Here is a 15,455-nt window from a genome sequence, read left to right on the forward strand (position 1 = left end):
GTCACTGAAAATAAGCCACTCTCAGTTTCCTGTGTATTCCTTACAATTTCAAATGGTAGAATTAAAAAAGAAGGCTGTGGCATGCTGCATGCAGACAAATTATATACCAGGATTGCCAGACTGTCAGGAATAAAAGTGCTTCTCTGTGTAACAACTTCATCCCTCAGTTTTAGCAGATTGGACTAACAGATTGTCAGACTGTCCTAACATTTAGCCCCATGGAGTATCAGGATCACCTGAAATCTTGTATCACAATATTAGGAGATGGTGTGACCTTCTGTTGGACTTCAACAAGGTATCATTCCAGACTTACTGGCTTTCTTATGTAGTGAGGCCAAATAATGCAGACTGCTTTAGAAAGATGACTGGTTTAATATTTACAGTTATTCGTCTGTCCTTTCAGACATTTTTAACATTTCCCTGAGCCTAAGTGTAGGCCCTGTGTGCTTCAAGGCAGCCATCATTATCATCACCATCATCATCATCATCATCATCATCATCAATATCCATGTACTTCATAGTTATTTGTGGCCTGCCTGGATGACTACCAGAAACAAAAAACTTCCAGACTTTTTTCTGGGAGACCTCAATATATCAGGCTCAGTCCACTGCTGGTTACCCTGCTGACTCAAGACTGCAGAATACAGTAGTAATTGCATCAAATTTGCTACTGATTCAACAGTTGTGGCCCCCAATAATGATCCAGCATACAGAGTGGAGATAAAACATCTTGCAAAATAATGCAGAGACAATAATCCCTCAAAGTTGATGAGACCAAAGAGATGATTGCTGACTTTGGGAGAACCCAAGTAGACCACCACTACACATAAAAGGAACAGCTGTTAAGAGAGCAAAAGGCTCCACATTTATAGATCTACTCAGGACAGATGACTTTCTGATTGACAACACTACATAGCTTGTTTTTTATCTGTTATATAAATATAAAAATATTATGTCATATATTATATGCTAAGTATAGATGTGTATAGTTACACGAAGACAGGGTTGCCAGTGGTGTGTTTAATAACTCCAAATTGGGCAAATATTGGAACAAGGTTGTGGGTATTGTGCAGATATTTTTTTTAAATATTTGTTTTTTATAAAATGGTTTGTAGACATGCATTATAAGAATCAAAGTTAGTTTTCTTAGTTTATGTTAGTTGTATGTGTTGTTGTGAGACCAGGTAACCCTGCATGCAGAAAGCATTTCAGTGTCCCACAAGCATCATATTCCCATTTCCCAGTTCCACAAATGTTGACTTAAAGATAGATTAAAAGTTTTGACATTTTTGATGTTTTTGTGACCCGATAGAGAAGAAAACAGAAAACAAATTTTTTAGAATCAAACAGAAATAACAATGCAGCTCTAGGTGTATGAATGTGTATTAAGTACACAACACCAACTTGATTACATTTTTGTCAGCATTACAGGCAGTTATTTATGCTTGTGCATCCTGGGGTAAGCTGCATGAAGGAGATAGAGCCACAAAGCATTGATGTTCTAAGGCAGAGATGGAGTACACTCTTATTGAATAAGGCCGAAGGATATTGGATGTTGCCTTGTGAATATTAAAATGCATCGTGCTTTATTCAGAGATGTAGAAATGAACAAATGACATTCTATTCAATAACTTATACGCACACACCAAATGATATATGATCGACTCCATTCTTGTTATAAAACCTGGCAAACAATCTGCTAGAAAACATTGCCTTACTTGGCTGGTTTGTGCATGTGTGTATGTTTGGGAGGGAGGGGGAATATAGATGGAGTTAATGATTCCTTAGCTTTATGGTTTCAAGCTATTTTGATTGAAAGCATTTTCTGTAAGGACAATTCACTGTTGTAGGGCTTAAAGGGTTTTCAATTGCAAATCTAAGTCTCCACGATTAGGGCAAACCTTAGAACCCCAAAGGGCACTAGATAGAACACTTTTTTGTAAGAATCTGGGCAGCTGATGTGAGAATACAGCATAAAAAGCCTAGGCAGACCCAAAACGCTATGTGGAAATTTATTGAAATTTGGCAGTAATAACCGACTTCTGAAATTTCCTCAATCCCACAAGGCCCAGAGGGCTTACTGTTGAAACTGCGGTTACAATTAAGTCTAGCATCCTTAACAGGAGCTGGTACCACAAATCGTGACCTGCCAGATTTTGATTGCACTATAATATCTGCAACACATTGGGGTGATGGGGTGGCTAGCATTCTTAGCCAAAGGATTGTAAGAACCACAAAATCATGGTGTGTGTGTATTTTTATTTTTTTTTTAAGATCACAGTGAGGCCAAGTGCTGTAATGTGAGTGAGGAGGGTCAGTATGTTCTGGATGGTCTTCCCCTTGGTGGGGTCACACATAAGCCTGTCATCCAGGGACAGCAGTATCCTAATGCCTCCAGTGTTCCATGGCAGAATTGATGTTTGTACCACTGTGACAGTGTCATTAGGATCCGCTGCTTTCATGTAGTGACTTCCTAATGAGCAAAGTTTTCTGCTTCAAAGCATCCCACTGGTAGCCCCGGTCTTTCATTGGTAGACTCTGTATAACCCTATTATCTCTAGGGCACACATTTATAAACTGTCTATACACTCAATAATGGGTCTGGAATGTGCACTTTCCAACCTCCCATGCAGAAAGTGGGATTTCTAAAGAAATATTTAATAGGAAATTGGGAGTATATATAGTATGTCTTTGACGCAATATATCACAGATTAGAGACAGCAGGAATAAGTGTTTGCAGGAATTTCAGTTCTGTGCAACTCACTACAAATGATACTCATATCATGTAGCTCCATGATAACTGCATACAGCCTACATGATCATGCGAAGAAGCCTAAACAATATTTTTCATGAGCTGTTTTTCTGGGTAGGCTGGTCTATTAGCCAGTTTCTGTGTACTGATACTGTATTTATTGTGCCACATAACTATTTGCAGCCTACAATTTGTGTGATCAACTCCCCAATTAAAACAGTAACCATTTAGCTATAACCATGTGATGAATTATACCACTGTATACCACAAAAACAGTACCTGTGCATTTACATGTCTTGGTAGGTTGGGGATATCCATCCAGAGTCATCCTTAAGCACCATTATGCGAGCTATATTGTTTGCTATTATTAATTAGACAGTAGTAAGTTGAACAGGCCAACATCAATCCCAAACACAATCAGAGCTACTGACTGCACACATGTTGCTATACGGACATCTAGTACGAATACAATGCTGATTCTGTCAATCAAAGGCAATTTCATTCTATAAATGTACAAGTAATTTTCATTTTTATCTTCTAACCCACATATTGCACATGAAAGATGCTACACTGATGCACATTCTCGTGCTCATTCAGTTGTGGAGCACACCACTGGACTGCTTAAAGGGCGATGATGTTGTCTGGCTGGATCAGGAGGCAGACTGTTACACCAACCAGAAAAAATCTGCCCAATGGCAGAGCAGCATGTCCTCATCTCCCCTAACCAACAATCCGCAGAAACAATTTACGTCTTTACCCACTGAACAAGTAGAATCTTCACTGTGTGGGATCATCATGCACCAGTTGTCCCACTGCCAGGTTGAGAGAAGGTTTTATACTGTCTGCTATACTGTGCCTTGGCTCTGCATTGTGTGAGTTAGCTAATATGATGATGTATACAAATTAGCTATAGAACCACAACATGATTAGCACACATTGAGAACAATAGCAAACCGAAACATTTCAGAAACATTCAAAGACTTAAATTTTTGTTGCCTTTGTTTATCAATGAAAATTTGTCTAAAGTTGTTTTCATACCTCAAATATTTCAGTATTCATGATATGAGATCCACAAAATGTAAAGTAGTAAGTATTATGCCATTCTCAACTGTAATGCATAGCTAGAGGTGGCAAATACATTGCTAAAGTGGATATACATTATTTTCACCTATATTTGTAACACATTTAATATTATGAGCAAATAGAAATAAAAATAGCAGAGTAGTCAGGAGATGATCACTGATAGTGTTGTTTTTATTGATAATTCATCCTCTATGATCAATAACGGGCATTTTTTGTTTACAGTTGCTCCTTTCTGCTGTTGGCAAAAATATTTCTTGCTCCATTTAAGATGTACAAGCTGTCCTTGTGTCTCTCTGGCTGAAGCAACAGAAGCGTATTATTGTTTTAATTTGAAGTTTGGCAAACTGCACTCTACTCTAGGAACACGACTGCTTATCACACTCTAAAAAATGATGTGTTGGATTTACTTAAAATATGTATGCACCATTTTTGCATCACACTTTTTAAGTAAACCCAACTTGGAAAAAAATTACTTAAAATTAACAAGAAAACTGTTGTTATATGTACTTAAATTTTTGGGTACACTCAACATTGTTTACTTAAAAATATGTAACATGGTAGAATCTGCTAAGTAATTGCAAGTTAGGTTAACTTAAAATTTAAGCTCATTTATGTTAAAAAAAAAAAAAAAAAGATAATTAATTGAGTTGAACCAATGTAAAATTTTAACTTATTTTACATCATCAGCTATTGGTCTGCATACTGCACTGCTGCTTGAATGGGTTAAACGCAGAGCACAAATTCCTAGTATGGGTCACCATGTCACTTCACTAAAATAAATTACACATGCAAATCACACAAAATAAAGCATTTTACTTTATTTTTCGAAACAGGACACTTCCTTGATGCTGCCCCCTTTGCAACACTTTCTTGCTCTGAGCTAGAAGCAGAAAAAAACTGTTTTATATTTAGTATGAATAGGCAAGACATTGCAGCGTCTTACTAGCATAGACCTTTTCAGTAAAAGATTGTATATACTAAAATGACCTAAAATGACTATCACCTTCTTTTGGCAAAATACTCATATACTGGTAATTTATCAATACTGTTATTTAAAGATATTAATAGATTACGTTTTTGCATAATGTGCTATGCTGAGACCAGCGGATGTCGCTAGCGTGTCACGCCCTTCTGCTCCGCATTTACGCATGCGTAGAAGTTTCTCATTATTATAAGAAAATATGTTACGAGAAACAGTCATTATTACGAGAAACCTTTTCGTTATTATGAGAAAATAGTACTGGTGGTATGATCCACCCGTGAGCGCTAATTATATAAATGGAAATTCAGAATGTCGTCATTTTTAATTTCATTTTGTTCAAAAATCAAGATTCAGACGCAACAAACCAAACTTGCAGAATCGAAAATTAACCTGATTGGCAATTATCTGTTTGTGAATTATTCTAAAAAATGAAAAAAATTAAGTTTCAAGCCAACTTTTCATTTGGTTCATTTTGATGGTGGGAATTGAACAAAGAACTGCAAAGCGTTACACGGAGCAGGGCGGGAACAGATTCGTCCGAATTCGCCCTTATCTTAATGCAAATGTGCCAACTCGCTGCATGGTCATATACCTCTGAAATAAACAAATTAACCACTAGAACATTCACTCCTTTCATACAATAACTTACTTGTACAAACTGGACTTTCATAAGTATTCAAGTAACACGTTTCTAATTGTTGAAGCTAAATTCGTAGCAATTCAGAAATTCAATTTAAAAAAGTTTCTTTCTTGACCACAAACGCATTAACACAAATAAACGAATGTACGTTAAAACGACAAATCTTACCTCTTTTCAGCGTCTTCGTCTCTTTGCGTTTCAGAAAATATCTTCATCTAACACTACAAACAAGTGTTTATTAATGTCAAAACCTCAAAATCGAATATTTTGCTTAGTTTATAGAAAGTTAAGCTTACCTCTTTCCAACGTCTTCACATGTGCGTCACAAAATGGCTCCAGTTTTTTTTCCATATTTGCATATCACGTGGCTCACAGTCAAACTTAAAATATTATGTTATAATTACTTAGTTTTGATGCAATTTTAATACTAATTGACGTGACTTATGTTTTTTCATTATATTTATGCATACATTTAGGTTCACCTTGTAACTTATATATTTATGTTACAGACACTATATATGCTAAGTAGAGGTTGGAAAGTTAAAATTACTTTGTTATTTGTGTTTAGTTTATTTATTTTTAAAAGGTTTTCAGTCACTTTTGTCTCAACAATCACCATTTCATATACAATCTGTGTCAATCATTTAGCTGATGTTGCTTTTGCCCAATCTTTGAGATATACCTATCAGAATATAACATCAGAAATGAAATGAATACTCAGTAATTACAAAACCAATATACAGTTTCTTTCATTTTTTACCCTTTACAGTACAGCCTGGGTCCTTTTAATGGCAAAATGTGATCTGTTTTTATTAATTTAACTTGAACCTTAATTGAACTTAACATAAAACTATATAATATCATTAGGGTGGCAAAGTGATGTAGCTGTGTGGAGTTTCACATGTTCTGGTTTGTGTTGATTTCCTGATTTTTCACTGTCCAAAAACATGCATGTAGGTGAAGTTGCTATTGTTACATACTTGTGTGTTACGCCCGGTTGTTTTATGTCTGTCAGTGATGGGATGAAGGTCTTTTGTGTCTGTTTCCTTTTTCCCCATGCCCACCTTCTACTACGGCACACTCCCGCGCACAGCCAGTATTTTTCGATCACTGTATTAATCCATGCTCCACTTTTCCCCTGTGCTTTTGGCTGGTTGGGTCTTTCTGGCGTATTTAAACCTTATCAGTCTACTGTCCCAGAGACGCTGCCTTTTCTGTGTTTGATCTATTGTGAACTGTGACTTGTGTGTGGTTTTCTTCTTTCTATGACCCTCTGCTTGTTGAAGGCCTTGTTTGTTTGTTATTACACACTAACAAACACTTTTGTAAATAGCACCCTGTTCTGTGGTTAGCAGGAAGTCTGTGACATTTATGTTTATTCTGTTTTCTCCTGTTTTTGGTTAGGATGTGACAAAATGATGTGTATTTTTCTTTCTTTTCTTTTGCGATAGGTTGGTTGGGTTGTATTTTGTACAGTTAGATTGAGTTTTGTTTATTATTTTGGCCTGCCCAGATAAAGAGTAAAACAAAGCAAGCGATACTGGGTCTTGTCACCTTTTTTAATCTTTACCTTTTATTTTTGTGTATGTATGCATGTATGTATGTATGTATGTATGTATAGCGGCCTGACTAGAAGGAAGGAATACGTGAATGTGTCTCAGTAGTGTCCTATGATGAACAAGGGGTGAATGGTGTCAACTTTTCCCACATTTATTGTGAAATTGCAACCTATATATTAAAAATAAAAATCAATAAGTAGTATTTTAGGAAAAAAAATAAAAATGCACGATAACAGGGTGTGCACACCCTGTTTAATGGGGAGTGTTCAGAATCAACCAATCACATTCAAAGTTACTAATTAGTATCTACCTGTCATCAGTTAAAGTGACCGATTAACCCCAAAATAACCTATAGCTATTCCTATATGAAAGCCATGGGCTGCAAAGAGCTTAAAAAGCAGGTATGGGATATCATTGAAAAATATCCATTAGAAGAGGATTACAAAAAGACACTGCACAAAAAAATTTCCAAGACACTGAATTATATCATGGAACACTGTAAAGTCAATTATTAACAAGTGGAGAAAATATGGCACAACACTGACATTACTAAGAACAAAACATCCCCCTCAAAATTGATGAAAAGAACAGGTGAAAACTGGTCAGGGAGACTGCTAAGGGGCCTACAGCAACTTTCAAATGAATTGCAGTCATTTCTGGCAAGTACTGCAATCTCCTACATTTTTCATATGTCTGGGCTACAGGGAAGGGAGGCGAGACAGAAACCTTTTTTTAACCAAAAAACATCCAAGCCTGGCTAAAGCTAAAAAAAATAAAAGAAATAAATCTCCCAAAACCATTTACAATAATGTGTTATGGTCTGATGAAACCAAAAGATTGCCCAAAAATTGCACATTGCCCAAAGAATACCATCCCAATGAAGCATGGAGGAGGCAGTCATGCTTTGGGGCTCCTTTTCTTCAGCTGGAACTGGGGCTTTAATCAGGGTCGAGGGAATAACGGATATCTACAATTGCCAGTCAATTTTGCCACAAAACCTTAAGGCCTCTGCTAAAACACCTTAGATGAAGAGGTATGTCACCTTTCAGCATGACAACAACCCAAAGCACACCTCCAAATCAACAAGCTTCGCCAAAACAAGATCAAGGTTTTGGAATCTCCCAGCCAGAGTCCAGATCTGAATCAGGAAAAAAACAACAAAAAAAAACCAGTTAGGTGACATGTAGAGGGCTGTGCACAGAATATTCCCAGCCAATTTGACTTGAAAGATATTTTACGTTGCTTTTGCAAGGAAGTCAAGTTGTCTCGATGAGGCAAAGGCGAGTGAGGATCCAAATGCAGTCAAACATTTAATAATCAAAACAAGAAACAGGAAAACAGACAGGCAGGCAAGACTAGGCAGAACACCGGCTAACAGGAAACAGAAACACATACCGCGACTAGCAACAGGGAAGTGAACAAACAGAGAATATATATCAGACAGGAACCAATGACAAAGCAGAGACAATTAGTAACTATGACAACAAACGAGAGGGAATGAATGAGTTCAATGAGTGTCCATGTTAACAAATGAGTGGGCGGAGCAAACAATTAAAAACAGGGCAAGACAGCAGACTCATTGCACAAGTCATTCATTCATTCATTCATTCATTCATTTTCTACCGCTTATCCGACCTACTGTACCTCGGGTCACGGGGAGCCTGTGCCTATCTCAGGCGTCATCGGGCATCAAGGCAGGATACACCCTGGACGGAGTGCCAACCCATCACAGGGCACACACACACTCTCATTCACTCAAGCACTCACACACTACGGACAATTTTCCAGAGATGCCAATCAACCTACCATGCATGTCTTTGGACCGGGGGAGGAAACCGGAGTACCCGGAGGAAACCCCCGAGGCACGGGGAGAACATGCAAACTCCACACACACAAGGCGGAGGGGGGAATCGAACCCCCAACATTGAAGGTGTGAGGCGAAGGTGCTAACCACTAAGCCACTGTGCCCCATTACACAAGTCAAGATATGCCATATACAGTATAACTGACTGACAAAGATTAAATGTGAAAAATCTGAAGGTGTTCCAAGTAAGTATTAGTTTTGGGGGTGCAAACTTATGCAAGCAGGTTATTGTACTTTTTTTTTCATTTGTGTCTCTAAAATTTATATTGTTTTTCACTTTAATATATTTTTCTATTTTTTATATTAATATATATTTTCAATTTCCTGTAGATTTCCTTTCAGTGCCCTAATGTAGATGTATGTATGTATGTATGCATGCATGCATGTACTGTATGTATGTACTGTATGTATGTATGTATGCATGTATGTATGTATGCATGTATGTATGTATGCATGTATGCATGTATGTATGTGTGTGTATATGTGTGTTTGAATTTTATTTGTCACATGCACAAACATATACAGTACAATGTCTACAGAAATGCTTTTCGAAATGTTGTTCAGATGACTGAGATACATCCTTTCTTCCTTTAAATGCCGGGTAGCATAGACAGAGCTGGTGAAAAGGTTTCTTTCTTTCTTTCTTTCTTTCTTTCTTTCTTTCTTTCTTTCTTTCAGCATTAGCTTGTCATTTAGTGGTTACCTTAAATGTCATATACAAAATATCTTTCAGGCACCACTTTTACCATGATCTCTATGGTATAACCATGGTTTGTTTCTGCCAAAAAAAAACAACAGAGCAACCATGGCAATAGTAACAGTAATCATGTAATAGTAATTATAGTAATCATGGCAAAACCAAGGTTATGTTACAGTATTAGACCATCTTGATCCCATTACCTGTGTCCAATTACCACATGGGCAGCCATAGTTACTGTGTACTAAATAATAAAAACGTATCTAATCGATTTATTATGGTAAAAACATATCTAATTGATTTATTCAAACAACAGACTAGAGTTCAGGACAGAATGTAAAAAGACACTGTGTTTCTCCATTCTTCCTGCATATGAGACAGGACGAGAGGAAGAGTTAAGAGAAAGAAGAGTGAATAAAATTTTTTTAATAAAAACATGTCAGTTTTGCTGTGTACTTGAATGTGAGACTTCTTGTGCAGTTTACTCTCTGTAATGCATGTCTGTTTTTTTACCAGTCATTTTTAAGTAATTACAGAGTGCTGTTGTGTTGAAGTGCTTGGCTGATTAACTTCACAGCAAACTGCATTTAACATATGCCACATTTCTGCTAAATCTAAACAAAATTGACACTTCCTTAACCAACTAACACACAGAGTAGGGGACGTTTCTTTACTGTGCACAAATGATCACTGTGACCTTCATGCACTCTGAGATGATGAGTTCCTCAAGATATGCTGTACATGTTTGAGCTGAGATCCACATGAGGATGCATCTGAATAGCAAATAACGCAATATTACTTAGCCTTTCTGATAGATATAAATGAAAACGTGGTCTGAACAGTCTGCTGTATCGAGACATTTCGGAGCGGTCTTAGGTTGGTAAACATGCTTTGATTCATGAAACCTTTCACAAAAGAAAGAAATTTGAAAAAAATTCTACCCTCTTCAAAATGAACAAATTCCAACCATTTTTCCTCAAATAAGAGATGGTTGGAATAGTGAACATGTATGGTTGGAATAAGAAATGTGCTAGAAGACATGGCCAAACACACACAGGAACCAGATTTACTTGCTATGAACGAACTACTGTACATGACATGTCTCTGGGGGTGGGACACATAGTCTAGGAGTGTATGAGTGTAAGTGTTCTAAGTGTATGAACAAAAGATAAGCACAAGATGTGTCATCAAATGGGACGTACAGTAGTAGACTAGTGGTTAAGGTGTTGGACTGGTCGGAAGGTTGTGAGTTCAAATCCCAGGTCTGCTGCCACTGCTGGGCCCCTGAACAACGCCCTTAACCCTCAGGTGTATAAAATAAATATGTAAATCACTCTGGGTAAAGGTGTCTGCTAAATGCTGTAAATGTTTCTTTAAAGGTGAAAAACTCAAATTTCCTCCAAATCTATTTTTTCTCTGCACATACTGACTGGAATAGTCTTCCTGATAGTGTTCGGGGCTCAGACACACTTTTTTCCAGTTTAAATGTAGATTAAAAACTCATCTCTTTAGTCAGGCGTACACATAATACATCCCATAATATTGTGCACTATTACATCAGACTTGCAAATATTATGAACAACAGCTACATTAATCCCTCTCCACTGCTTCTCTTTTTCTACCCGTCCCGAGGCATCCAGAAATTGTACCAGCTCAGATTGTCTTCCGCGCGATTAAGATTTTGGACCTCCACTGAGACGGGGGGCCGACCCTGAGAATCCTGAGGCATCTAGAGATCTACCAGCTCCAGTTAGACTCTGTGATACTATAGAGGAGATGTGAACTCCATGTGATCTTTTGCATCAATACAACATTTGTCAGACTGTATATTTATAATCACACCCCCCACTGTCCCCCATATGAGGATGAGGTTCCCCTTTGAGTCTGGTTCCTTTCAAGGCTTCATCCTTTACAGTCAAGGGAGTTTTTCCTCCCCACAGTCACCTCAGACTTGCTCATTGAGGATAAATACAAACACATTTAAATATATCTAATATTAATCTTGAATTTTGTATTCTATTAATCTTTATATTAACCTTTTGTTCTGTGTTTATGTTCTGTAAAGCTGCTTTGAGACAATGTCAATTGTAAAAAAAGCTCTATACAAATAAACGTGAATTGAATTGAATGCTGTTGTTAGTGTTTATAACTCTAAAAGGACAGGATACAAAGCTCTCTTTGTTTCAATAGTCTCCTCTAAGACACAACAGTCTATTGTATTTGTCGTTTTTATTGACCTACGTTTAAAAATAAGATTACTGGATGGGAGAAGTGATTTAAACTCATCAACACATCCACAAACCCGCTAAACGTTATGAATAACTTAGGATCAGTTAGCGGAAATTACGTCAGTCTATGACGTGGAAAAGTGCGCGCGGAATTTTCTTTACTCTAACAGCAACAGCTAGCTGAGCTTAGCGGGTATTTTAGTAAACTCAGTTAGCCTGTTGTTGGGGTAAAATGTCTCATTCAGTCGAAGCGGATTTACCACCGAACTTGTCATGCCTGAAAGTAAGTTTAAAGCGTGATATTTCTCTCGCTGAACCCTTCAGTCTTTAAGGTAGCTAGGAAAGCTAAGCTGCTAGCTGCTGTGTGAGGTCAGTGTTAGCGTCTAATGTAATGTAAATAACAGCTCAAATCAACAACACCTCTGTGTCCCTTGTTGTTATGAACACTGCCATGCGGTTATGTTCACGTCTGTTAAAGAGAACAGCTGAACAGTAAGTGTGTAACGGAGGACAATAAGATTCTGTGCACATCAGGTGCCCTGTTTAGCATGAGCACTAGTGATAAGTGCAGTTTTATAAAACTCCACCTAACAACCTATATGCATTTAAATATATACGATTGTGTTTAAAAGGCCTATGTTTGAACAGTCTGTAGTACATAGGACAGGGCTTCGTGACTAAAATACTTTGATATGGACTATAATACTCCTGTGGTGTGTTTGGTGCCAATAAATAAACCAGGTATTACTGTTTCCACATTACAGACGTGTACAGTGAGTACCAGGGGAACGTTGTGAGGATGGGATGGGATGGGATGAGCCGAGATGAGATGGGATGAGATGGGATGGGATGAGATGGAGATGGAAATGAGATGAGATGGGATGATATGGGATGGGATGGGATGAGATGACTTATTCACAGATGAGGAGAAGAAAAAATACAGAAGCAGTTACACAAAACTCACAAGACCACAGATGGCATCAAAATAATGTGTTTTTGATGATGTAGGATGAACCCAAATGCACCAGGGTTTGAAAGAATCAAGTGAGTCATGATTATAGAGATTTGGCTGAGGTTTTTGGAAAATGTTTATTAATGTAATATAAAAAGAATTAATTTGTGCTTTTATCAGACATGTTTAATTGTCTTTAGTTAAGGCCCGTATCTTTTTCTTAGCTCTATGTAGGTGAGGGTTTTTTTGGTTTGTTTTGTTTCTAGAATGAATCCATTTCACATGTCGAAAAGTGTCGTCTGTTTACAGACCCACATGATAACACAAGCCTGAAATCCTTTTCCCATTGACTGTTACTGATCGACACAGAGAGAGGGATTAGAGGCTTGTCAAATGCTTATATGTCTAATCTCACTATTCTTGTTCTCGAAAAGACAGGATACGTTTTGTGAATCATGGGCAGAGTAGCTGATTACTAGCAACTGAAGTAAAAAAAAAAAGAAAGAAAAGCAGAATCCATGTTTGTTTTAAAAGTTAAACAATCACACTCTGATTTGGAAAACATCAAACGTGCCCAGTTTGATAACCACTTCTGATTCTTCCACACCTATGATTTAATGTCATCTAGAGAATGTATGTCGATCTGAAAATCACAGTCTGTTACGAAAAACTTAAATAAATCACATTAACGCTAATGTAGAAGTGTGATTTATTGTTTTTCTGTGTAAGTTGAAAAGATTGTATGTATGGGATACTGAACATGGTCTACACCATACTGCGCCGTCTGTTATTGCTTTTATTTGTTCTTTACCTTTCAGAAACCTTTCAGAATAGATAGTCATTGTTGTTTACTACTTGACATCGCTTGATTTATCTTTCTTTTTTTTTGCAACAGGATATTGACACTTTGCTGCGATGCCCTATTTGCTTTGACTACTTGAATATATCCATGATGACGCAGTGTTCTCATAACTGTAAGTATGTACCTCAGCTGTTGGTCACATAGGCGATGTGTATGTATGCTGTTTTTGGGTTTTATCTTTCATTCATTTTCTGATCATTAAACAAATAACATGGAGTGGAAGAAAAATTATGAATTAATTAATGTAGTTAATGACTGAAACATGTCAAAATGTTGATGTGACGAAGGTATAAAATAGATTCTTTTTTGACTTTATTGTTTGTTTTTCTTACAGTTTGCTCCTTGTGTATACGGAAATTTCTTTCCTACAAGCTGCTGTGTCCTGTTTGCAACACGGTGGGTATTACACATCTCTAAGCACTCATACCATGGCTGTGAATCATTTTATAGGTTATTCTATTGTTCTGTTTCATATTATTTGGATATAAGTCTTTTATCTGTTTCTCTAGATTGCTGGAGCCAAATCCGTACCCTGACTATTTACAATATTTCGACACGATTGTCACAATATTATTAACTGGATGTCAACTTTATATTTCAGCCACTGACAGAACAAGAGCTGAGGAACAACAGACTGCTGGATGACCTTGTTCAGAGCTTCCAAGTTGCGAGGTAACATTTATGCTTTGATGTGATGTGTAGGAAAGACAGATCTATTCCTTCTCGTTACAGTTTACAAGCTGCCATTCAGCCACAGAGAAGACAAACCTGGTTCTTGTAAGGGTCATGATTTCAGTATCTATTGGTATCAGCAAAAATGTGTTCTCCATGTTGAACATGCTTATCTGGAGATTACTCACCGGTGATCTCCATTAAAACCACCACTAAAAATCAATGATACTAAAGGCTCCATGTCTTTCTAGAGATCTACATGATTACAGAGTAGACAGTTTTAGTCGCAATAAAGCTACATGTTTAACTTCATTATTTCAAAAGACTTGTTTGCTTTTTTTAACTTGGCGTTATATCTGGAGTACAGAATTAAAGAGAGAGAGATTTGGCAGTGGTTATTGGGAAATGTTTAAAAAAAAGGAATTTGTGTGCTTGTATCAGACATAGTTATTTGGCAATTAATTACGCTTATATCTTTTTCTTAGGTAAATGTAGGTGAGGTTCTTTTTTTTTATAATGAATCCATTTCACGTGTCTCAAAGTGTCGTCTGTTTACAGACCCACATGATAACACAAGCCTGAAATCCTTTTCCCATTGACTGTTACTGATCGACACAGAGAGAGGGATTAGAGGCTTGTCAAATGCTTATACAGTATGTCTAATCTCACTATTATCTGAAGGAGTTGAGATTAGAAATGAGTGCTGCACGGATGACCTTTTTTATAGGATATACCAGAAATGAGCATCTTCTACTTCACTCGACAAAATACAAGTGGGCTTTTTTTTTTCCAATCTGGCTTTTGGCTTTTAAGCAAAAACGCTCTGTGACCAATAAAAGTTTGGTTCATCTTCTTCACAATTTTTTGAAGCCTAAATTCAAAGGCCAGAAGTAAAAATCGAATATTGAGCTATAAATGAAATTCTCCACAGTCTCATGACTTGAAGCTCACTTCTGCTAAGCTTCAGTCAACTCTTTTAATCTTTATTCAAACACATGCTTCCTGATAAACATCCACTGTGTTCATTTTGTAGAGGAATCTGAACGGATGAAAAGTTTGAGTAGTTACGTGTGTGAGTGGAAGCACAGACAGATAGAGGTGAAAGCCTGCTAGAGTTTAGTGCAAAAGAAAAGCAGAGTAGGAGTTATAACAGTGTCATTTCCC

General features: G+C 37.1%; 1 protein-coding gene across 4 annotated transcripts in view; it reads left to right on the plus strand.

Moving 5' to 3' along the window:
• Nucleotides 1-11,943: 11,943 nt before the first annotated feature.
• The window catches only part of rad18 (RAD18 E3 ubiquitin protein ligase), a 51,891-nt gene continuing 48,379 nt past the window's right edge, over nucleotides 11,944-15,455 (plus strand). For all 4 annotated transcript variants that reach the window (XM_060867969.1, XM_060867971.1, XM_060867968.1 and 1 more), the window contains exons 1-4: nucleotides 11,944-12,088; nucleotides 13,653-13,731; nucleotides 13,954-14,015; nucleotides 14,221-14,291. In XM_060867969.1, coding sequence (XP_060723952.1) covers nucleotides 12,038-12,088; nucleotides 13,653-13,731; nucleotides 13,954-14,015; nucleotides 14,221-14,291 — 263 coding nt within the window. In that variant the 5' untranslated portion in view covers nucleotides 11,944-12,037. The remainder of the gene's footprint in view (nucleotides 12,089-13,652; nucleotides 13,732-13,953; nucleotides 14,016-14,220; nucleotides 14,292-15,455) is intronic.

The sequence above is a fragment of the Tachysurus vachellii genome, chromosome 4, assembly GCF_030014155.1.
Source record: "Tachysurus vachellii isolate PV-2020 chromosome 4, HZAU_Pvac_v1, whole genome shotgun sequence".
In the NCBI taxonomy this organism is placed as follows: domain Eukaryota; kingdom Metazoa; phylum Chordata; class Actinopteri; order Siluriformes; family Bagridae; genus Tachysurus; species Tachysurus vachellii.